Source organism: Sarcophilus harrisii, chromosome 1, assembly GCF_902635505.1.
Source record: "Sarcophilus harrisii chromosome 1, mSarHar1.11, whole genome shotgun sequence".
NCBI classification, from domain to species: Eukaryota; Metazoa; Chordata; class Mammalia; order Dasyuromorphia; family Dasyuridae; genus Sarcophilus; species Sarcophilus harrisii.
This window is the reverse complement of record NC_045426.1, coordinates 714300915-714326315: the sequence shown is the minus strand read 5'-3', so window position 1 is coordinate 714326315 and position 25401 is coordinate 714300915. Positions and strand designations below refer to the sequence as shown.

Here is a 25401-nt window from a genome sequence, read left to right as displayed (position 1 = left end):
ATTCCCAGACCAATTTGGGAAGATATGCTGGAAACTGCGTCCCAAGGGGACTGTAAATGAGATCTGGCAACTTGTACATCTGCCAGGAAAAAGGAAAGAAAGAAACATTTTGCAGAAATGAAATAAAATGTGACCTTTATTTTTTTTTTTCTATTGACTATTCTGAGTCGGGGAATTTGTCTCCAGCGCCTGAATGTGTTTACTGGGTTCCTAGAACTGTTCTTTCAAAAGCTCGATGTTCATCAAAATATATTTTTCAAAATAGTTCTGACCCTACATTTGAACCCATGTCTCATTGAAGGGAAATGGACTTTTATTCTTTCTGACTCATTCCCACACTGGCAGAGGGCTGGGAGGATGGCAGAGGGCTGGAACTCAGAAAAGGACCCATCCACATAGTATCTGAAGCCACATCTGAACCCGGGTCTTGGCTCCAGGGCTGGCCCTTTCTCCACTGGACTATCCAGCTCCCCAGCTGGTTCCTAGAAAAAGCCATTAACTCAAAAGGTTCATTGTGAAAGGTCCGCTTCTGAGCTGCTTAATTCTGGATAGCAGATGTGCTTCCCGGGTGCTAAGAGGGAAATTTCTTTAGACTCTTGAGATACTCTGAAATGACTTATCAGCACCGCTGTAATTACCACCACAGCAACAAGAACCCAATTCGATAGGGAGTCGCTCCTCACATCATTTTAAATAGGGTCATGGGTCCAAAGGAGTCAAGAAAAAGATGGAATGTTGAAAAAGAATTAGATCAGATTTTTAAAAAATTTTAAAGTTTTAAAACAAAGAGATCAAAACTAGAATCTATGGATAGAAATTGCAGAGGGAAAAAATAGATTCTGTGTTATGTAAAAATCCCCCCATCTTCTGAACAAGTAAAATAGTCTACTTTAGAAGATGCCTAGCTTTCCATTGCTGGAGATCTTCAAGTGAAGGTGAAATAATAATTTATCAAGGAACTGGCAACATCTCTGCTCCTTTCCTGCTCTGAAATTCTATGGTTTTCCTTCCCTATCTTGATGAAGTAATTGACTTCTCATTTTGTCAAAATATTCATGCAACCATAAAAAACAAATGTATTACACCCTGGGGGACATTGAAAATGATTATTTTTTTTTATCATGAAGACTACATAACAGATGAGCCCCTTTCTTTCCAGAAAATGATTGAAGGTTTATGGGTATTATTTCCTTTGTGCATCAATTTATATGCATATCTGTCTGTACAGTATTTAGTGAAGATATCATCCTGGGCATGTTGTGCAAAGGTGCAGAAAACAGAGAAAAAGCACTCTGAAAAATCTGGCCCTCTTTGAGTCTTCAGGGCACTATTAACATCTTTCATCTTTCATGTAGAGAGGAGCAGGTTTGTTAAATAGCCTTATGTAGCAACCCAGAATTGGGCTTGGAAAGGCCCGTGGCTGGTGGCTGAAGTTACAGATTGCAATTTTGACAGAATTTGCTGGTGGGAAAACTGAATAGTAAAAAGCTAATGAGAGGTGTGAGGCTTTTCTTAATCAGTGGATGAGTATGGTGTTCTTTAGAATGGAAGGAGATCCAAGTCTGAATGTTCTTGGTGAATTGGGTGAATTGGATCTTGTTGGACTCTTATGTAAAGTTCTGTTTGATTTGGTTTCTTGGGGTCCCTGCAAGCAGCTTTCATTTCAGTTCAGTGTAATTACCACAAGTACAGTAAGGTGTTAAAGTCCAAATCCTTTGTTCTCTTTCAAAGTCTTGTCTCCTTTCCTGGGGCCTGGTTAGCTTTCTTAGAGGTCTATCTCTCTCCTTGGTTCTGAGAGCTTGAGCTCCTGCCTCCTTCTCTGCCCTCTGAATCTCTCCCAAATCCAAAGGTTGGTGCTTCAGCCTCCAGCCACCACAAAGGTGGATGATGGAATGAATCTGTCCCAGCGTTTGAGAGCTTTTAGTACATTGTCTTTTTGGACTTGAGAGCTTCTAGTTTATATGCTGCACACTGAGTATACACCAATCATTATATCACCAGAAAACCATTATTTGTTGTAGGATTAAATCAATGCTAAACTAGATTTAACCTCTGTCTCCTCAATTCCACTTATTTGGCAATTTGTTTCAAGTTCTGGCCCATAACACATAAAGGCTCAGCTTTACAACTCAAGATGAGGGAAATGCAAAAGGGGAATTATACTGGCCCCCATTTTGATTAAATGCTTCTAAATTGGGGGAAAGGAAATGCATAATAAAAGAATTGTAGAAAATAGTATCGATAGCCTTAGATAACTATGAATAATTAGGATAATGAAGGATTGATATTACCTTGTGTTTATTAGCTAAGATTGTGAGCTCTCTTATTTGCAAATGATGAGAGGAGTGGGGACTGCTGAAGGCTAAAAGCTTTGCTGTTTGTTACTTTTTTACTTTGTTAAATTTTGCTCACTCCCTGGCTGTAGCTGTTTGAGAGCCTCTGCTCTTTCTCCTGAGAAATAATAAAAGACCTTTTCTTGTTATGGGCCAGAACCCTGAAGGATTCTCACAAGGTATTAAGTCAATGGAATTGATAAGAGACAATAGTTATCTAATTTGCATGGTTCAGTATGATTGATTAAATCCTACAACAAATAATGGTTTCCTAATGATATAATGATTGGTGTATACTCAGTGTGGAACATATAATCGAGAAGCTCTCAGGGCCAGAAAGGATAAGTGCACTAGAAGCTCTTGGAGGCTGACACAAGTTCATTCCATTATCCACTTTTGTGGTGGCTGCAGGCTGAAGCACAAACCTTTGGATTCAGAGACATTCGGAGAGATTCAGAGGGCAGAAAAGGAGGCAGGAGCTCAAGTTCTCAGAAACAAAGAGAGAGATAGGCCTCAAAGAAAGCTAACCGGGCCCCAGGAAAGGAGACAAGACTTTGAAAGAGACAATAAAGGATTTGGACTTTAACTCCTGGCTACTCATGTGGTGATTACTGAACTGAAACCAAGGCTTCCTCCAGAGACCCCAAGAAAACCTCAACAGAGAACATTACATTTTAGAGAGAATATTACATTTTCTGATCTCAGACTTCAGACTCCAAATTTTCAATTTTGGTGGCTTTCTACCCCACACAACTACAAAGATCCTTCAAAACTGCATGTCCTCTTTGTTTCCTATTCTGATCCTACCTTGCTTTTATCATCATATTTCAAATAATCTCAACTATACTGAGAATATTTTCTTTCTCACGACCTTCATTTGAATAGAACTCACACTTTTCACTGTGTTAACCATTCAAAACTGATTAGATACCCTCAGGAACACCTTCACCTGGAAGGGCATATGAATTATGAGCCTGCTGGCTTTAGGGGCCTTTGTCCTAAAATTGATGGGGTAGATAAGATACAGAATGACACCAGTTCCTTAGTAGCTTTGTGGGCCATTGGAAGTGGCATTAACAAGACAGACCCAGAATTTTACTTTCAGGCATTCTTTGAGGCAAGTGCACCTTTTGGTATCCTGACCTTTATTACAGTCAGATCCTGTTTGAATTCTTAGCCAAATTTCTGGCATAGACAAAATCATTAAGACCCCATAGTTATTGCGGCATAGACAAAATCATTAAGACCCCATAGTTATTGATTTCTATCAGGAGACCATTTTAGGGCATCAACTCTCCAGATTATTTTAAAAAAATTTTGTGGTGTTTTCCTTTCTTTAAAATATAATATGAAGGTTCTCTCTGGGAGAGAGGTTTCTTGGGGAGGTTTTCTGGAGGCAGCCACTAAGGCACCCCAATCGCAGCCAGGTGATAAAGGTTCAGATCTTTTATTGTCTCCACTATAGCCCGGTTAGTTTTCTTGGAGGCCTATCTTTCTGCTTGGTTCTAAGACCTCTTGCAGCTTTGTCCTTTGCTTCTGCCTCTGCTTTTTTCAGCCTCCAGCCAGCATCAAAGTGGAAGATGCAATGAATCTCTCTTGCCTCAGAGAGAGGGCTTGTGGGCTTCCTCCCAGAGTGCTCCTCTCCGACCCCAGTCAATGTTCGAAGTAAGACTCTTGAGTGACTCACTGAAGCTCTATTTATGCCGAGTTGACTCCACCTTCTGGAGGCAAGGATTAAGGGAGGTGTGAATTCACAAAGTTACAAAGTTAACTTTTGTGAATCTCCCAAAGGTGTGAACTCCAATAAGTACTTAAATATTTCTTGCTTATATGAGCTCTCTAAAGGTGTGAACACAACCATTGTTTCTATCAGTTGTACTTAGTACTTTGTTTCAAGTTCTGGCGCATAACATCTCTTCATAGGATCAGATCAATCATACTGAACCATGCTAAATTAGATAATTATTGTCTCTATCAACTCTAATGACTTAACAGTTTGTAAAGATTCCAACAAATTTTAAAATTAAAACTTGTACCCCATTTCTTTGTGGGTTCATTAGAAAGTGCCTGCTTTCTGTCAGCAAGTTTTCTAGGGATTTTTAGCTCCTTTAGGCAAACCCCTTAGCTCATGAATCAAAGGCTTATACAAGGCTAACTCCATACTAAGCATGACAATGAGTGACTTCTTTAGAAATTAACTGGGATAGTCTTAACTCTTCCCAGTAACACAATAATTCAAGACAATTCAAAATGATTCATGGAAAATTCTATCCACGTTCAAAGAAAGAACTGATGATGAAAGTAACTGCAGACTGGAGCATAGTATTTTTTTTCTTTGTTTTGTTCATGGTTTTTTTTTTTTTTAAATCTTTGTTTTCTTTTACAGCATGACTAATATAGTAATGTGTTTTGCTTGATTGCATATCTATACAATGAAATATAATGCTGGAGAAACTGAAGCAAGACAGAGATTAAAGGTTTTTAATATTTTAATAGTGGAAACATTAGAATGGCAGCCATATCAGCCAGCCAGTTTGAATGAGACTCCTGTTTCAAAGCATTCAGCAATGAATAATTCCAGAGGCTTTTAGAGGGCTTCAGGTATCAGGGAAACAAAGGCAAGGGGGCAGGGCAATGCACTGATAGAAGGACCATAGATTTTTAATTCTGACAGGTTAGGGGTGAAGAAGGAAGAATCATAAATTCTGTGAAGAAGGTGGAGGAGTCAGGACGTCTGGGCCAGAGGATGCCCAGGCAGTTGAGATAAGCCAGCTGGAGTTTAATGACTCTTTGGAATGTTAGAGTGCCCAGAGCTCCACAGCCCTAATTTTCTCAGTCCCAATGACCAGGAAGGGGGGGTTGCCACCAGGCAAACTGAGGCAGGGCAATTGAGGGAAACTGAGGCATAACACTATGTGAAATTGACTATTCTGTCAGAGAGCAGCTGAAGAATTAAAAAAATATGGAATTCAAAATTTTTAAAAATGAATTTTTATGTTTTAAACAGTTGCTTGGGAAAAACAAACTATTATTCAAACAATGAAAGAAAAAGAAAAATAGGCAGTAATTGATTTCAGGAATAGCAATCTTTTCAGTTATAACCATATATTTCATTTAATAATCCTAAATTTTTGAAAGTACTCACTTCCTAAATGACAATTGTGCTTTTGTGACAAATATATTACCTATATATGGCTATATCAAACAAAACAAAACTTAACTTTATTAAACTTGCTTGACTATTTTACTTAGCTTTAATTTTATTTAGCTTTACCACAACCACATGAACCTCCTGGAGTCATAATTAATATCTTGCCATATAATGATAAAAATAATTTAACTTGACCAAATTCCTGAAGTTTTCTTTCTTGTTTTTTCTTTTTCTTTTTCTTTTTTTTTTTAAAAACATTTTTATGTTTCTTGGAGTCTTGTACATGGAAATTAGATTTTTTTTTATTCAGCTCTGAGTCTTTTAATTAGTAATACCTGAAAGTGCTCTATTTCATTATATAGCAATTTTTTTTCATCCAAAAAGATTATATTTGATTTCGTTGGATTGATGATTTTTGGTTGTAACCCTACCTCTCTTCATTATCATATATCATATTTTAAGCTCTATGAGTTTTTAATGTGGAAGCTGCCAAGTTTTATATAATGCTGATTTTAGCCCTAGAATCAGAGAATTATTTCTTTTTTGGTTGCTTGCAGTAATTTCTCCTCGAATTGTGACTTCTGGAATTTGGTTAGCATCTTCTTGGAAGGGAAGGAGGAGGGGAAAAGGGGGTCTTTGGTAGAAGGTGCTTCTGTCCTGTGCTCCCCAGACCTCATTCTGCAGCCCATGGGAGGGCCCATGAGACCATGCTCTGGGAGGGGTTTTTGTCTCACTTCCCCATCACTCTGTACCACTGTGAGCAATACTATTACTATCCCACACTTGACAGTAATAATGAGCCTCATCCTCAGCCTGGAGGCCTGAGATGCTCAGGGTAGCCCTGTCCCCTGAGTTGGACCCAGAGAATCGGTCAGAAATCCATGAGGGCCTCTTGTTGTCCTCATAAATCACCAGCCCAGGGGCCTGGCCAGCTTTCTGCTGATACCAGTGTACATATTTATTACTAATACCATTCCCAGAACAGGGGATGTTGGCTGTCTCCCTCAGGGCCTTGGACATTGAAGATGGCTGTGTCAGCACATAGGCGGCCCCAGGAGCTGTAAGGAAAGAAGACACTGGTTAGAGGCAGAGCCTCCCTACCCCAAGGGATGCTGCCTCTGGAAGGCTCAGGGTGAGCTCAGAGCAGGACTAGCTGGCCTGGGCCACCATGGGGACGGAGCCACAGGGAACAGGCCTGGGAAACCTCACCTGTGCTGCCAATGAGCAGTGGGAACAGCAGAGGGAACCAAGCCATGGTCAAGTTTCCTCCCTGAAGAACCCTGGGTCCTGAGGCTCCACAGCTGAGGTTGGGCTCCCCCAGGACTCCCTTAAGACCAACCCAGGCCCTGTTGGGAGGAGGGTGCTCCATGCAAATCGCTGCTGCTCTGGAGACCTGGGGGAGGAGCCTCAGGTGCTGGCTCCTGACTCAGGGTGCACCTGGGATTAGGGAGCAGGGGTGGGGTCATCCTAGCCCAGAGGCTATTCCCTGCTGTGAGATTCTGGGATCCTGCATCAGATTAATTCCTCCTCACGCTCTGGGTCTGAAGCTCTAGGACTTTTCTCCTCTAACCAAGCTGTTCTCCACCCTGGACCTTCCTCATGTCTTGGGGCCTTCTCATCATGGAACCTCCATTCCCCAAGCCAACCCCCTCCTACTACTACTGAGTTCCCCCAGAAGTTGCTTTGGAGGCAGTCAGGCTTCCTTGCCCTCTTCCTGTGCCTGTGCCTCTGGAGGTTTCAAAACCACTTGGAATGGGGACATCTCTCCCCCACACCACTGTAAGCCCCCTGTCATGTGCCCTCTTTCCCAGTAGTATGTAAGGAAGTGGGCACATCCTCTGCCGCCAAGTGTCTAGGGCTTCTGCTGCTCTGGACTCCCAAGAGACTGCAGAGGAAGGAAGGAAGGCCAAGCCTCCCTCTGGGCCTCCCTTGCCCATTTGTACAATGAGGGGGGTGGTCTTTGGTCCCTTCCACTTCTGGTTTTCATTGACCTAACCTAGGGGTGTAAAGTTCTCTCTAAAATGTAATGTTCTCTGTTGAGGTTTTCTTAGGGTATCTGCAGTTAGCCTTCATTTCAGTTCAGTAATCACGAGTATCCAGGGGTTAAAGTCCAAATCTTTTATTGTCTCCTTCAAAGTCTTGTCTCCTTCACTCCGGGCTCGGCTAGTTTTCTGGAGGCCAACTCTCTCCTTGGTTCCGAGAGCTTGAGCTCCCGCCTGCCTTCTCTGGCTTATGAATCTCTCTGAATCCAAAGGTTTGTACTTCAGCCTCCAGCCACAACAAAGGTAGACGATGGAGTGAATCTGTCTCAGCCTCTGAGAGCTTCTAGTGCGCTTGTGCTTCTTGGCCCTGAGAGCTTCTCCTTATATACTGCACGCTAAGCATACACCAATCATTATATCACTGAGAAACCATTATTTGTTGTAGGATTAAATCGATGCTAAACTAGATTTAACCATCGTCTCCTCAATTCCACTTAGTACCTTGTTTCAAGTTCTGACCCATCACATCTCCTTGTAGGATTAAATCAATCATCTGGAACCACGCTAAATTAGATAACTATTGTCTCTATCAATTCCACTGACTTAGCACCTTGTAAGAATCCTTTGTTTCAAGTTCCAAATTCTGGCCCATAACACAGGGGGCCTCGAGGTTCTGAGCAGGTTCCCCAGAAACCCTCCCAGAGGGAACCCAGGAGTCTTGGGAGACAGAGGTGTGAAAACATTTAAGACAATATATTTTATTCTTTTACTTTTGATTATTTTTTTATTTAAGAAAATAGGAGATTGGCAGTGATATACCAAGTGAAAGCACTTTCAGGAGAATATAATGTGAAACTACACTTTAATTGTTACTTGAGCCTTGATAGTAACAAGTAGAGTTATAGCTAAAAACATTGCAGATCTTCCCATTCCCCACCTATTTCCTTCCCCTTCCTATTTCCCACCACCTCTTAATTGGCATTTAATTACTTCTTTTAAAGGCAATTTATTCTTTTATTTCTGGAATAGATTTCTGAAGTTAGAATGTTAGCTTGGACTCCCCCAAGCAATGGGAGAAAAGGCTGGGGAGGGAGAAGGAGAGCTTCTGAGTTCAGCTTATTTAATCCATTGTGTTGCAGTTTTTACTTTGTACTCCTTTTCCTAAGATACACCTTCTCATATAGGAGATGCCCTTTCTCCCAAGATCATAATAACCCCTTTTGCTTTTTTTTACTCGAAGGCTCTCTGTTTTTGTGGTCACTACTGTTCCACACAGCAGGTGAGCATGATACTGGCATTTAGGGAATACTCTTAGACCTTCTTATCCTGAAATTTCTGGGAATGAGGCTTCAATCTGGGGCGGGGGGAGTGGAGTTTTCTCTGAGCCCCCAAAACTGCCTCATCAGAGCTGAGGAGATGACTCAGCCCCCAGATCTAGGACACATGCTGAACCTCAGAGGCCTGAGGAAGTCCTTCCAATCTCTGCTCATCCTTGACCCCCCCAGACCATTCTTATGAGTGACCCCCATTTTGTTTCCATCCTGATAGAAGAAAGAATTGAGATGTGTATGGGAAGAGAAGGAACTCCAAAGGGATGTAATGAGAATTTTGTAAGAAAGGTGGAATTTCAGCAACTTTGTTTTTTGGAGAGAAGGAAAAAAGAAAAGGAGAGAGGGAGGAAAGGAAGGCTGGAAGGAAGGAAAGAAGGAAGGGACAAAGGAATGAAGGAACAAAGTCATGAAAGAGGGGAAGAGGAGGGGAGGCAAGGATTGAAGGAAAAGGGGAAGAAAGGAGAGAGGGAGGGAAGGAAGGAAGGAAGGAAGAAAGGAAGGAAGGAAGGAAGGAAAAGATCAGCTTTTCCTCTTCTCTGACATCAGACATCATCTTCCCTTCTAGCCTCAGCACTGATCCTGTCCCTGATCTTATCTGTCTTTTCCTCTTTTCTATTTCCTTTGCTTCTTCTCCAGCCTTAGCTCATTCTGGGGCTCAGTTCCCCTGAGATCATCCTTATTCTGCTGGGTCCCATCCTGGGTATAGTTGTGCAGAGTTACAGCTGTCACTGAGGCAAGTGAACAGTGGAACTCTGGGAGTCTCTGAATACATTCTGAATTGTCCCCTAAAGAGGTGGGGTGCTGGATGGAGCAGAGCTCCGTGTGTCCTGAGCTCTCTATGAGGGGCTGGACAGGAAGTATCATCTGATCCTTCACAGGCCACAGAGCAGGAGACCAGGAGTTCAGGGGCTAAGAGTCCCAGGGCCATTTCAAGCCCAACTCAGCTCCCAAACTCGTGCCAACATTACCCTCTGTTGGCCACAGAGTCAATGGCAGATCCAGGGAACGGTGGGAGATCCCCAGGCTTTTTCACCCCAATGCATAATTGAGAGCCCTTCCCCCCATTTCTGTCACTCTATTCTCCTTGGTCCTCCCCTCTAGCTCCACAGAGGTAGAGACCCCAGGCCCAGGAAGGGTAAGGCTAGTTAGTATCTCCACCAGGTTTTGCCAGACAGGCTGTGGACCACAAAGGAGACTGTGGTTCTCTGGGTTTAGGCACAAGAGGGCAGCCTTGAGGAGCTCTTTGGGACATCCTTATGATCTCTTCCAAACCCATACTCCAAGAGTTCAGCTAACTCTGCTGGGCAATATATCAGGAAAGCTCACTTGAAATCTGTTTTTGAAGCATCTGGGTACTGAAAGGAGTCACTGGAGATTCATCAGTTTGTGTGTTCTTTGCCTGTGGTGTTCTCTTCTTTAAAATATAATGGTTCTCTGGGAGCAGGTTTCTTGGGGAGGTTTTCTAGAGGTAGCCTTGGTTTCAGTTCCAAGTAATAATCACCTCAAATGCAGCCAGGAGTTAAAATCCAATCTTTTGTTGTCTCTTCCAATATACTCTGGCTAGTTTTCTTAAAGGCCTGTCTCTCTGCTTGGTTCCAAGAGCTCTTGCAGCTTGTCCTTTGTCGCCTCCAGCTCCCTCTGAATCTTGGTTCTGCTCCTCCGAATTGTTCTGCCCGACTGCAGTCTCTAGCTTGTCAATCTCCTGAACTGACTGATTTCTGGCTTTCAATCTCTTCCACTGACTCTTCCACTGACTGCTCCTTTTATGCTCTTTTAGAGGTATAAACTCAAAGGTTAATTCCTCTTCCTAGAGTGGGATTATGCGAGGTGTGAATTTCATTCTTGTGAATCTCATACTGAATTCTGACTTTTGAACTAATGTGTGTGAGCTAATGTGTGAACTCTCAAAGGTGCAACCCAAGCACCCAAGAACCATTGCTTCCATCAATTCTTTTAAGTTAACATTAGAATTCTAACATTTGCCTCCAAGAGCAAATGCAGAATGCTCAGTTTGACATCTAGAGCCCTCCATAGCATGGCCCCCTCTCCCCTTTCCAGTCTTCTTATATCTTATTCTCCTACACATCTTCTTAGATTTTGTAACTTGGGCTTCCTGGCTCTTCCATGGATAAGACCCTCTATCTCTTGGCTCTGAAAGTCTTCTCTGACTGTCCCCCAGGCTTGGAAGGCTCTCACTCCTTAACTCCTAATGCTGTTTGTTTGTAAAAACAATCTCCCATTAAAATGTAAGCCCCTTGAAGTCAGGGGCTGTTTATTTTTCCCTCTTTTTATTCCCAGCATTTAGAACCATGCCTGGTACATAGTATTTTAAAATGTTTCTTGATTGATGATTTTCTTTTCATTATTTACTATGGAACTGTCTAGGATACAATGATCATTTCCCTGTATCCTGTAGCAACATTCTTTTTTCTACTCTCTCATTTTGAGCAGCTCGATGGCATGGTGGCTAGAGTGTCATCTCTAGAGTTATAAGGACCTGAATTCAAATCTAGCCTGAGAAATTTACTAGTGATGTGATCCTGGGTAAGTCAGTTCACCCTGTTTGCCTCAGTTTCCTCATCTGTAAAATGAGCTTCATAAGCAAATGACAAACCATTCTAGTATCTTTGCCAAGAAAAACCCGCATGGGATCATGAACCAAAAAAAAAAAAAAAAAAAAAAAATAAATCTGCTCATCAGTCTTAAAAGATAAGATAAAAGTGCATTGGAGACTTATCCATTTCAAGTCACCTCCTCTAATACCTTTTCTATTATTTAACTTTTGCTTTCAACTTCATCTGCTTGTATATTTTAAAAAACAATATCTTAACTGCATTTCATTTTGTTGTTATTATTGATAATTTTAGTAACATAGTTTTTCTTTTCTACCTTTTTTCTTTTAATTGTCTATAGAGATGGAATAATTTCCTTTCTTGTGTGAATAGATAGTTGTTTGATGAAGAAGCTGTAAACAGTCATTTGGAAAAAAAAATACACAATCATCAGAAATTAGAGGATTGAAAATTAATGCAATGCTGAAGTACCACCTCACTTTCATTAGATTTGGGTCAGGGAACAAAAAAAAAATGAATACTGCAGAGGCGGTAGGAAAATAGATACGTTAATTTATTGCTGATGAAGCTAGGAACTGGTCTCAACATTCTGAAAAACAATTTAGAAGTATGTCCCCAATACTACTAAATGGTGTTTAACCTTTCATCAAGCTATAAAACTATTAAGTCTAGACCCCAAAGGAAATTTTATTAAAACATGAACTCCAAATTACAAATTTATTAATAATAACTCTTTTGTGGTGGCAAAGAACTGAGAAGTCACCCATTAACTGGGGAATATATGAATGGTGTGGAATGTGAAAGTCATGGAATTCTATTGTGGTATAAGAAAAGATGCACATGATGGTTTCAGAGAACCTTGGGAAGAATTGAATAAACTGATGCAAAGGGAAGTGAGCGGAACTAAAAGAAAATGTATACAATGACAATATCATGGAGGCAACTTTGAAAGACTTGGGTACTCTGATCAACACAATGACCAGCCACAACTCCAGAGGACATGTGACAAAACATTTTACCCACCTCTGGACAGAAAAGTATTCTCCTCTGAGAGAACAGGCAAGCGCTTGTCTAATTTTGTTTGTCTCAGAGCATGGCCAAAGTGTGAATTTTTTTCACTTGACAATCCATTGTTTTTTCCTTTTGTTTTTCTTGATTTTTTGGTGGGAATGAGAGAAGGCTGGTGTTGAGAGAGAGACAATTTAGATCTGAAAATAAAATAAAGTTTTGTTTAAAAAAAAACAGAAAAAAATCTTAAATTCCCAATACTACTTGATGTTACATAGTTTTATATGCTCATTGACCCCTAGTATTGTTCATTTAGCCTTTGGTGATTCAACACTGAATTCTTCAGAAATTAGGTGACCACAGGTCAGAAATGGTGAAGGATTCTTACTCAAGTACAGAGTTGGGCTTTGTGCTCTTTGAATATTTTTTCACATTTTAATTTCATTTTAAAATATATGCAAAGGTAGTTTTCAACATTCATTCCTGTAAAATTTCGTGTTCCAAATTTTTCTCACTTCACTTGCTCATCCCCTCTCTTAGACAGAAAGTAATCCAATATATGTTAAATACATGCAATTCTTCTTTACATATTTCCACATTTATCATGCTGCATAAGAAAAATTAGATGAAAAAGAGAAAAAATGAAAAAGAAAACAAAAAGCAAATTTGCTAAGTTATGGGATTCTACGGAAAGGCAGCAGTACTGAGGTTACTTTGACTTTTGGTGCACAATAAGTTTTCTCCCTTGTAGAAATGCTCTTGTTGAGCAAGGAGCAATGATTTGTGATCATGGGAACGGGTGTAAGCCAGAGGTTCACAGTCAGTGGCTATGTAAGCAAGGATGCCTGAACAGGACCTCTCTCCTGTGAGTGAATTGCTGAATTACTAGATTAGCTGTCCTCCCATTGGCAGATACTTGCATAAGCAAAGCCCACAAGCTGCTTCTCTGAATGTTGATTGGGAATTGTCTACTGTTCATGCACTGATCACACTTGCCAAAATGTATATCAACAAGGCTGTGTGGCATAATAAACTGGAGCTCTTTTCATACTCTATGAGTCTCCCGCCTCACCCATCTAGCCTCTGAGATCAAAGGGCTCATATGCTATGAGCTCTTAAAGATGGCCACAACTGGTGCCTGGACAGGGATCTGACACAGTGCCAGAGTGACCACTTGGCAGTCAAGCACTGCTACGTGGTCAAGACAACCTCTACAAAAACTCTAGAAGGAGATCCTGCTGAACTGTGCTGTTTCTGGACCAGACAGCATGTGGCAGAGATGGTTCAGTAACCCAATGGGCAGAAAGTAGGCACCCTACTCCCTTCAGACAAGGCAGCATATGTCAGAACTATATATAAATGTATAAAAGAGCAGGGGTGCACAGTTCAATTAGGAGACATTAGGAAAATTCCTGGACATTGCTTACAAAGTTTCTTCATGATTACCCAAGATGGGCTGTTATAATTGTGAGAGATGGATGGTTTTTGGTGAACAGCTCACCACTTATGATAAGAAATACCCAGGAGAAATACAAAAAACACTATTTTATTACATATAATCTCATTTTTAAAAGTCTGAAATCAGAACCAGAAAAGGAGGTCAGGAAATTTGCAGTTGGAGCACAGACAGGCCCATCTCTTATCAGTAGATGCCCTCTCCTGAGCTTGAGGATAGTGATAATGAATGGCTTAACCTCACTTCACCGTTTTCGGCCCCATCCTTCTCTTTGGTCTGTCTGGACCTACAGCCTTTTAAAAGCTCTTCTGATGTACAAAATGAAATAAGAATTGAGGAAAAGCAGGATCAGAAATATAAAACAAAGACCACAGTGACACTTAGTGGACAAAAAGCAAAAGGTAATCAGTTATAATCTTTATCTTCACTTCAAAAAGTTTTGCAATAGGCTAGAGATCAAGGAGAAGACATGGAGAGGTGGGAAGAATTGTATCCTGTTATAGAGGAGGATGACTCTTTTAATCCAGGGCAGAGAAGATGCAGACATGAGCCACTTCCCTTAAAAGTTCTAACCCACCTTAAGGACTCAAGTCATAAATATGGGCTCATAGCACCTTTTGTTATGTTACAACTTGAAACAATATCACTGGCAATGTTGTGCCCCAATGATTGGAAAACACTCACATGGGAAGTGTTGAGTCCAGGCCAGGCCGTATTCTGGATGACAGAATTTTTAGAACAGACTCAGGAGACTGCCATTCAGGTTGCTCCAGGAGCAAGCATGAAGTTATACTTTGAGCAACTTAGTGGCATTGGGGTTCATGCAGACACTGGAGATCAAATTCATTTTACTGAAGAGACATACCTCCAAATATTTCAATGTGCCAGAACAACATGGATTAGGATTCCTTTAGAAAAGGGTGAAAAGGAAAGTTTTACCCAAATAAGACAAAAAACTGGGGAGATCTTCACTGATTTTGTTGATCGATTACAGGATGATATAGCTAAGTCCTGGGGAAATGTAGGAGGTGTAGATAGGATATTAAAGACTTTGTTATGAGAAAACTGTAATGTAGAATGTTTCAGCACAATGATTATTACCACCTACCCCTTCTTTATTTGTGAAGCACCCATTCAACAGTATCAAAGAGGAAAACAAGTAAAAATCCTTGTTATAAATCCTCCATTACCCCAGTATTCATTTGCTACCTCTGTCATACAAATATATGATGAAGTGCCTGTGTCTGTAATAATGATTAACACTGACAATATTGAAACATATATTAACAAGGGACAATGTATAGCTGTAGAGGGCTGAAACTCTTGAGTTGATGCAGATGCACTGAGGTCAGGACAGCCGAGCACTTGAGGCTAACTACCGATTGGACAATACTCTATGGGCCTATACTTGGAAAATGGCCCTTCCCACTATCTTGTGCTGGCATGATGATTGGTGTATACAGAGGATTGTAGGAGGGACTAGGGGGTGGAGTAAGACTAGCCAGAGTCACTTTGGCGGTAGACAAAGAAGAAAGAAGTCAAGGAGATTCTGCTTCCATCCTGTTCACTTCTACCCATAAAGACCAAGAATAAAGACTAAGGACTTTTGCTTATCCTGACTCCGGCTAATTCTAAGGTATCCTGAGTGCTAGCACAGTCATCACATATAACTCAAGGAATAGTCATTCTATCTGAAGTTAATAATTGTGACTTAGTCCCACAGATGGGTCCAAACAGAGGTTATTGTACAAACATATTTTACAAAGCCTATCACACTCACTTGGCTGATAGTGCCCCTTACTTTGAAGGATTTACTGGAGCTGACAGGACTGTGGTGGCTGCTTCTCAATGGCCCCCTTGGTGGCCTATGACTTCAGCTAACAATAAAGTGGCAGAGATAGGAGGCAGTGAGGAGGCTTTGATGTCTGTTGAACTGGTAAACTGGCAAAAAGATGGAAAGACAGGAACCATTTTTCCTTTAATAATGGATGGCTTACATATTAACTTATGGGGTAGGGATATATTACATCAATTAGGGATGAAAATCACCACAGATTTTTAGGAGGGGTCATTGCTGCTGCAGCTTCCACTGCTCTAAAAATGACTTGGACTACCAACACGCCACCAGTATGGGTGGAGCAATAGCCCCTGACCAAATTAAAAACAGTCACTCTACATCTATTAGTACAAGAGCAATTAGAATTAGGACACATTGAAGAAACACATTGTAGAGAGCTGGAAGGATTGAAGAGGGCTGGAACTCTAAAAAGGTGTACTTGAATCTACAACAGCAGAGTACTTAAGGCTAAATAGCTACTCAATGTGAGATAATAGTTCTATAAACATATACTTAGATGATATGGTGATGTAATGGCTCTCCTCAAGATTGGTGCCTGCTGAATGTGTTGTGCTGAAGTAATTGTGGGAAAGGATTGGAAGGCTGAGGGGGAGAGTCAGAGTCTCTCTGCTCATCAGGGAAGACGTCAGACTCCAGACTCCAGAGTCCAGGATTCATTTTTGACAAGCTGCGTGGCAGCTTGCCTGCCTCCTTCACTTCTCCTAAAGATCAAGGACTTTGACTGATCCTGACTCTAACTGATCCTGAGCCCCTCCAAAGAGCTATCCCAGACAATACAAGAAATAGCCCATCAAACTCTCTTGTATTTGTTATAAAGAAAAGACATGACAGCTGAAATAGCAAGGAAAATATTCCTGAGAATTATTCAGTTAACAGGGGAAATAGGAATTATATGGATTAACGTAGACAAGGATAGGTTAGATTGCTTAATAAAAACTCAGGAAACCTAGACCATTTTATTTAGGGTTAGGAGAAATAAGAACAGGAAAAATCCTGACCCAGTTGCCATTCTGTGAACAGTGGCAATGGATATTTCTCATAAAAACAAAAAGACATCCACTTAAAGGACGTAATGTGTTCACTGATACCACCAAGCAAAATAAAATAGCCATATGCTCTCCACAATTGGGCATCTCTAATATTTTTACTACACCTTATACCTCAACACAGTAAAACGAGCTGTATGCCATTACACAAGCATTGAAAATAAACAAACCCATCAATATCATTTCAGATAGTCACTATGCAGTTGGGATGATCCAGAGAATAGAGACAGCACATATAAAAGCTCAAACAGGATCGATCTTGTTGTTTCAGGAGGTACAAGAGGTGATTTTAGTGAGAGTTCACCTTTTTTTATATAATGCACATCTGCTTTCATATGGATGGCTGGGACCTATATTTGAAGGGAATAAAATAGTGCATGATCTGCTTATACAGTGTATTCTTCTCTGGCCTCTAGAACAAGCAATGAAAGCTCATGAACATCTGCATCTGTCTGCCAGATCTCTCTGGCGATTGTATGGAGTATCCCTGCAAGAAGCAGCAAGCATAGTAAAAAGATGTGTTGCTTGTGTCCCGTATTCTCAGAGACCTGTAGGGCTGGAGACTAACCCCAGAGGTAACAGGCCAAATGATATATGGCAAATAGATGTCACAAATATGGGAAAAATATGCATTTATATTGACACTTATTCAAGTTTTGTATCTGCATCCTCTCAATGAGGGGAAACTGTTTCACATGTAATAAATCACCTATTTCACAGTTTTGCCTCTATGGGTATCCCACACACCATTAAGACTGATAATAGACCCTTATATACCTCAAAAATATAAAAACAATTCTTACAGGTATTCTCCACATATAGAATTGTAAGAGGATTCCTTACAATCCTACAGGACAGGCCATTGCAGAAAGGACTAAGCAGATCCTCAAGACATTTATCAAAAAACAAGAAGAGAGAAATGGAAGTAGGATCCCTTAGAAAGATATAGATAAAGAAGTGTATACAATAAATTACTTAAAATTTGATTCAAATGGTTTAAGTCCAGCTATGAAATACTCTCTGGTGAAAATAGAGACTCATTCAAAGATAACAGCCCATCTTCATTAAGAAGGCCGCCTAAGAACAAAACCATGGTAATGAAAAAGGCTCCTGAAGGATGGGAACAACCCCATAGAGTTCTAATGTGGGAGCCAGGATATGCTTGTATCTCCACAGGAGAAAATCGTCAGCAGGGGATCCCCACCAGACATCTCAAAGTTGTCCATAGAAATAAAGAGGAAAAGAAGGAAAAAGAGGCGGCTGTCCAACACAGGAGGAAAAGACATGGCTCCAAGACCACTAGCAAGATGTTTTCTATATATATGGGTTTGTGTTACAAACACTCAAGCCTGGCAACAGAGGCTAAAGGATGGGCTGAACCCACTATGCCCTAGGATTGTCTCATGAGGGTGGGGTATCATGTGACACACATGCTGGACATGCAGGGGATGCCTTGTCATAACAACACCTTCATCTGCACAGGAGGGTTGCAGCAGTGTGTCTACATAATGGGCCATCAGGTTGTACCCTTAGAAAGCACAAGCCTCAGCCCTGTTTGCAGTGGCTAGAAACTGGAAAATGAATGGATGCTCATCAAGTGGAGAATGGTTGGGTAAATTGTGGTATATGAATGTTATGGAATATTATTGTTCTGTAAGAAACGACCAGCAGGATGAATACAGAGAGGTTTGGAGAGACTTACATGAACTGATGCTAAGTGAAATGAGCAGAACCAAGAGATCATTATATACGTCAACAACGATACTGTATGAGCATGTATTCTGATGGAAGTGGATTTCTTTGACAGAGAGACCTAATTCAGTTTCATTTGATCAATGATGGACAGAAGCAGCTACACCCAAAGAAAAAACACTGGGAAATGAATGTAAACTGTTTGCATTTTTGTTTTTCTTCCCGGGTTATTTTTACCTTCTGAATCCAATTCTCCCTGTGCAACAAGAAAACTGTTTGGTTCTGCACACATATATTGTATCTAGGATATACTATGACACATTCAACATATATAGGACTGCTTGCCATCTAGGGGAGGTGATGGAAGGTGGGAGGGAAAAATCGGAACAGAAGTGAGTGCAAGGGATAATATTGTAAAAAAAATTACCCTGGCATGGGTTCTGTCAATAAAAAGTTATTATTAAAAAATAAATAAAAAAGAAGGCACAAGCCTCCATGGAGCATATTCTTGTTACTCAAGAATTAGGCCGGCAGTTTGGCTCATGAAAAAACATCTTGGGTCCAGGTTCTTGGACAACTGGCATGAGAATTGAATATCACTTCTATACTAAGGCCTGTCTGGGAGGAAAATATGCATTCATGGGAGACTGTAACTATTACCAAAGAAACATTAGCTTTTTACAATGTTACTTGTTGGAATTGTATAGTTAGAGACTCCTTGGATACTGAAATTGAAAATCGGGCTGTATTTGTGAACATTAGAGCTCATATATCAATGCTTCCTGTCAAAAGTGAAAAATTGTATCATACTAAGACTGATATTATGTACAATACCATAATAGAAAAGAAGAAAACAGACCTTAATCCCATTAGAAAAAAAGAGATATATCAGCTGTGTCATATTAAATATCACTCTGTTGTTTCCCTTAGAGTTTCATCAGTCTCTTTTGCAACGTCTATATCTAATGTACAAAACAGTGTAGTACAAGCTAGATATAGAGAGGAACCAGCTAGGAATGTCTCAGTGGGTTTTGCCAGACAAGCTAAGATACATGAACAATTGTATCAGATGATAAAAGATTTAAGAGAAGTATCATTGGCAATAGGAAAAGACATAGAGTATTGAAACTCCAGGTTTAATTACAATGTGATTACAGATATACAAAGTTTTGTGGAACCCCTTTGCTGTATAATCATACAGGTCAAGATTATGATTGGGAAAGTATCAAGAGACACCCGAATGGTTTATTTCTCAATAACACAATTGAAGGTGACATAGAAAGTTTATATAAACTAGTATCTGGTATCAAGAAAGCTTCTCATGAAAATTTGAATCCCGATAAAGCTGCTGGAAAAAATCAAACATTAGTTTGATAATACTCCATTTATGGTGGTTAAAATTAGAATCATGGATTCCCCCATGTGTTATTATGTTGCTACTGCTTTGTTGTTGCCCTGTACTATTAGGATGCTTTTATAGATCTTTCTCCACCATCCTTTCAGAGGTTGCAGCTCAAGAAAGCATTTTTTATCTAAAAGATAAAAAGGGGGAATTGCTAAGTTATGGGATTCTACCGAGAGGGAGTACTGAGGCCACTCAGACCTTTGGTGCACAATAAGGTTTCTGCCACATTGCAGAAAGGCCCTTGTAGAGCAAGGAGCAACGGGTTGTGATCATGGGAACTATGTCTCATCCAAGACAAAATGGATTCAAGATAAAAATGTCTAATCCCTCTGCATATGTCAATCAACAAACTTTTATGCAGTACCTATTATGTGCCAGGAGGCATCCTAAGTTTCAGGGAAACTATCGTGTTCTCCACCATTTTCCCTGAACATCCTATTGTTCAGGTTAATATTAGTTGTCTTCAATGATGTTTTTCTAGGATATGAACTTTGATTTCCTTTATCCTATGCAAACTCTTCTTCACATTCTTTATTTTCTCAATGCAGTTTCTTCAATGAGGTCTCCAGAACTGAAAACAATCAGCTATGGATTAGTCAGAGCAGATGATGAACCTCTCACACTCCTTACCCTGACAGAAGACTTTCATTAAACTTCTATAGCTTAAGATCATATTAACTTTTCAAAAAAACTGCTTCACTAAAATAAACAAAAAAAAGAGAAAACATCTTGGACACAAAATCAATAGAATATCTGAAAGGGATGAAATATGAATTAAAAAATTAAAAATTCCCAAACAAAATGCAAGTACTAAAGAAAAATGAGAACTCTGGAAGAAAGACATGGAAAATGATTTAACACTTCAGAACAAAAGTCACACAATTTTATCTAAACAACAACACTCCTGAAAATGAGAATGTAGCAAGTAGAAGACCATGATTCAATGAGAAGAGAAGGAAAATTAAATGAAAGCTAAATACTGAACATAGATGATATTTCAATGCAGAAATTACTGAAGAGCAAAAGGAGGAGAAGTACAATTAACAATCATTGAATCACTGGGATGACATGATTGAAAAGAGAGGCTAGAGATCATATTTCAAGAAATCTTAAAAGAAAATTGCCTGGATCTGTAGATGGAGAAGGGAATCATAAATCACTGGGATGACATGATTGAAAAGAGAGGATAGAGATCATATTTCAAGAAATCTTAAAAGAAAATTGCCTGGATCTGTAGACGGAGAAGGGAATCATAAAGTTGTCAGCACAAATGAACAATGAAAAAAGACTAAAACAGAATAGACTCTAGGGAAAGGGCAGGAGATGAAGGGAAAATATCTCTTCATGGAAAGTGAATCTTTCCGTGAAACTCATACAATTTTGGGCTGCTCTTCCTGTCACTATGTCGTTGTCCTGCCTTTGTTCACAGCCCTTCCATTCTTCTGGGATCTACCTGGGCTGTTCATCTAGTTGGCTTCTTGCAAGAAGGTTTCTTCTTCCATCATTGTCCTCACACTGATCCCTCTTATGAGGATATCCTCCCTGGTTACCCCAGCAAGCTGTTCTCTTACCAGCATAATCCCTGTCTTCCTGGTTCACTAGTGTATGTCTACACTACTCCTTTAGAAGACAAGGCAGCAAAACTTTATAAAGTGTGTGTCCCAGGCACTATGCTAATAGTGAGAAATATAAATTTGAGCCAAAAAACACCAAAAACTAAAAAAGGTCGTATTTTTAAAAGAACTTCCACTCCAAAGGAAAAAGGCAACTTACCGAAAAAGAAAAAAAAAAAAAAAAGAGTGAGAGGAGAGAAAGGACTTTGACCATGATCTTCCCTGAGGCTGCCATTGACCCTGCAGCCACTAGAGAGAGATGCTGGCTTGAATTTGGACCTGCTACCTTGAAATCCCCACGGGAGATCCCTGAGCTCCTTTCCTCTGGTTTTTTGACTTGGGCCAAGGCTCAGATGATGTCTTCTTCCTAATCCCTCCATTGAATTAAGGGTAGATAGAGATTTCTCTTAGTATTTTACATTTTTAGGAGATACTTTAGAATGTTCTTGGGTTCCAGATTTGAGCCCTGTCTTCAGACACTAAAAAATGTGCAGTACAATCAAAAAACAAGCAATCCTATAGGAGTTACCATGTGTCAGATGCTGAGGGGAACAATAGCAGAATTAAACTGGTCTCTGTTCTCAGGGAGCTTCCCTTCTCTTACAGATCATAAGCACCTGAATGGGGAGCAACAACACAGAGAAATGCCAGAGGCTTGGGGAGGAGGGACTCTTCTCACTCTGAGTTGGGGGGATGAATATAAGACCTTCCATACTCATTCCTGCCCCTCATCTCACTCCATTTTCATATTTTTGGCATCTTCTTGAAGGTGAGTGAGGGATGACACCCCAAGGCATGGCTGGCATTTATATTTATTATAACGCAATGACATGTGTTAAGTAGTATTAGCCTTACTACCTGCCTTGGAAGGTAGATGCTATTATGTTCCCAATTTATAGACAAGAGAACTGAGGACATGTTAGGAGTGACATTGCTCATAAACATCTGGGATAAGAAGTGAAAGCAGGTCTTGCTGACTCCAAGTCCTAAGGAGTAACCACCATACCACCTGGCATCAGGATGTGTAAAAGGGAATTCCAGCACAGTGAGAATGATCTCAGGGGGACTGAACCCCAAGATGAGCTGAAGTTGAGGAGGAGGCAAAGGACAAGGGAAATAGGGAAAGACAGAAGCCAAGACCAGGAGAAGACTAGTGTTCAAGGTGGAAGGGAGGATGACCTCCAACATAATTAATCTTGAGATTCAACAGGAGATCACTTTAGGATCCCTCCCGCCTCCCTTTGAATCCCTTCCCTTTTCTTGTATCCTTCCCTTATTACTCTTGTTCTTTTTCCCTTTTCCTCTCCCACTTTTTAATGAGGTGAGAGAAGATTCTTTGTAAAACAAATATGTTAATTATTTCCTCTTTAAGACAACTCTGATGTGAGTAGGATTCACACAACGTTCCTCCCCCTCTCTAAATTCCCTCAGATATGATAGGTTTCCTTTGCCTCATTGTCGCATGGGAAGCACAGTCCTGCTGGGGAAGTCCTATTGCTCCAGGCTGAGCCCCCTCTGTGCAGATTAGAGGCTTCCCAGGCCATACCCCCTTGTCGTGCAGATCTGTAACTGCCCCACAAAAGCTCAGAACTGCAGGATGTGGCTGTAGGGCTGTGTTAAGGTCTGTCAGAATCACTTTCAGGTTTGAGTGGTTATGTAATGCCGGAGAAACTGAGGCAGGAGAGAGATTAGAGAGTTTTCAATAGTTTATTAATTGGAGAGTATAATTGACTGGACAGGACTCTCGTCTCAAATTATCCAGTCAGACAGAGATAAAGATATACTGGGACCAAGGAATCCATGTTGGTCCCAGGGCTGTCATCTCAAAGAATGAAGCAGCCCCGAATAAGAGCTGCCTCTTCCTTTAAATAACCCTAGAGACAAAGACCTCCCCCCCAAAAAGCGGGAAGGCTTCTGTCAGGTTGGGGGGAGACCATAACTCCTAAAAGCCCAGAGACAGGATGTCTGAATACCCAGAGATAAAGATGTCAGTGAGGTATCTTGGAATATTTTAGAGGGGTATTGTAAATTCTTGAGGACAGGGCAGGGTCAGGAGTTCTGCTCTCTTGTTTATCTTGTTAGCAATATATAACCTTAGAGTAAACGGTCCCCAGTCTTAATGGACTAGAGTGGGTTTTTACGACTAAGGGGATTTAACAGAACAGCTAAGGAAACTGAGACAAAGGAAACTAGTTCAGGGGAAACCAAGTCAGAACAGTTAAAGAAAACTGTGGCATAACATTCCACACTCTCTCTCCTAAATATTCGAACCTTTGAATATTAGCACCTTCCTCTAGATACCCAGGGGGTCTTAGCACCCAAAAGAAAACTAGAAAAATGTAAGGACTCATATGGCAAGAGCAAGTCTCTCCCCGATACCAATTAAGTAACATGCTTACTTTAAAGCACAGTTTGCTGCCCACCGTGATCAGATAAGAAAAACGGCAGAAACACATTTAGGGGGGAGAGGGGAGGAGAGAATTCCATATAGCCGCCCTTCTCCCTACTCCAACCCCCTAGGGAAAAAAACTCCCCAGAGTTAACAGCTGTACAAAGGCTCCCTTGTTACAAGCATGTCAGGTCCTCTACAGTTCTGGAGCAGCATCTCAGCCAGAGAATCCAGTTTGAGATGGACAGTTAGGTCTGTGGTCATTTGTGCACTTAACTAGCAGCAGGGCTCAAGGCAGTCGTGTTGCCCATTCAGAGGGGCAGCCCTCTCTATTGGGGAAGGGGAAGGCTTGGAGTAGCTTCACCTGTCCCCGACCAGAGGAACAAACAGGGCTGCAGAAAGGATCAGATATCTGAGCAGATTATGCACAGTTAGACCATCAAGGCAGGCAAACTCCAAACTTTTAGGTGCCTCATGCCAAACTTCAAGGTCCTTTGAAATGCTGAAATAATTAATTGGGGTTACAGGAATGGAAAAACATAAATCAGAGAGACTGCCAGTCCTAAGTCAGGTGTCTGATTTCTAAAATTTTTCTAAAAAAATAATCCCCAAAACTTGAGTCTGCCATGGCAATTTTAACAAAATAAGGGATTCTAAAGCTAAAGCATCCAAATTGACTCTGAACTAGTGAGATAGGGGGTGGGGCTGAAATGCCTAAAGCAAAGTGAATAGGACCTAGGGTTTCCCATTCTTTTAGGTATTTTGAAAAAAATATACCAGTTTCCAAATACCAGTTTCCCCAATGTTCTATCTCTTCCTCCCCTTTTTTTTTTCTCACGGAAAAGAATTATCAAATGACCATTCCCCATATAAATCCCAAAAGTGAATCAAAATCCCTATACATAACAGACTAGTACAGTAACATTTCCTAAAAGTCCCTCAAACATAACAGCAATAATTACACAATTTTAACAAATCCCATCCCAAACCTTAAACACACAGTGATAGATGATCCAGGCAAGGTTTAACAGTCAGTCATCAACCATTCCCAAAGTCCCTCATATCAGTCCAAAGTACAGTAGATGCAGGGTCCAATCCATGGTCTCGCTTTAAAAACTGCTGCTTCAGGCTGTGAAGTGGTAGGAGACTTCTCATTCCATGCAGGGGGTGAGTGTGCCATGCTGACAGTCAAAGCTGATCCAAGCTGATCCAGGTTCCAGAAGCAAGCCAATATCTGTAATTTAACTAAAATCTAAAACATAAACACAAATCTAACAAATAAAGATTACATCAGTCTCAGATAGAAAGAGTCAGTTCACCAGACTGCTGCAAAATATGAGGCCAAAATAAATTGCTTCCTATGTTAAGAAATGAGTTTGCTTTACAGGCCAGGCAAACGGCTGCAGTCCTACAAACTCCTGTTAATTGCCCTCTTATCATGTAAAACCTTAAAGAAACAGAACACAAATATCCAGTAACAGAGAGATGACCAGGCCAAATACTTAGTTGCCCAAGCATTTAGGATACAATGATTATATATAACCAGACTGAAAATAGCAAGATA

The 25401-nt window shown here is 40.6% G+C and overlaps 1 gene segment (V, D, J or C); it reads right to left on the bottom strand.

The window, feature by feature from the left end:
• Positions 1-6208: 6208 nt before the first annotated feature.
• On the bottom strand, positions 6209-6808 carry LOC100935678. The segment is given in 2 exon segments: positions 6209-6542; positions 6694-6808. Coding segments are annotated over 2 exon segments (363 nt in total).
• Positions 6809-25401: the final 18593 nt, after the last annotated feature.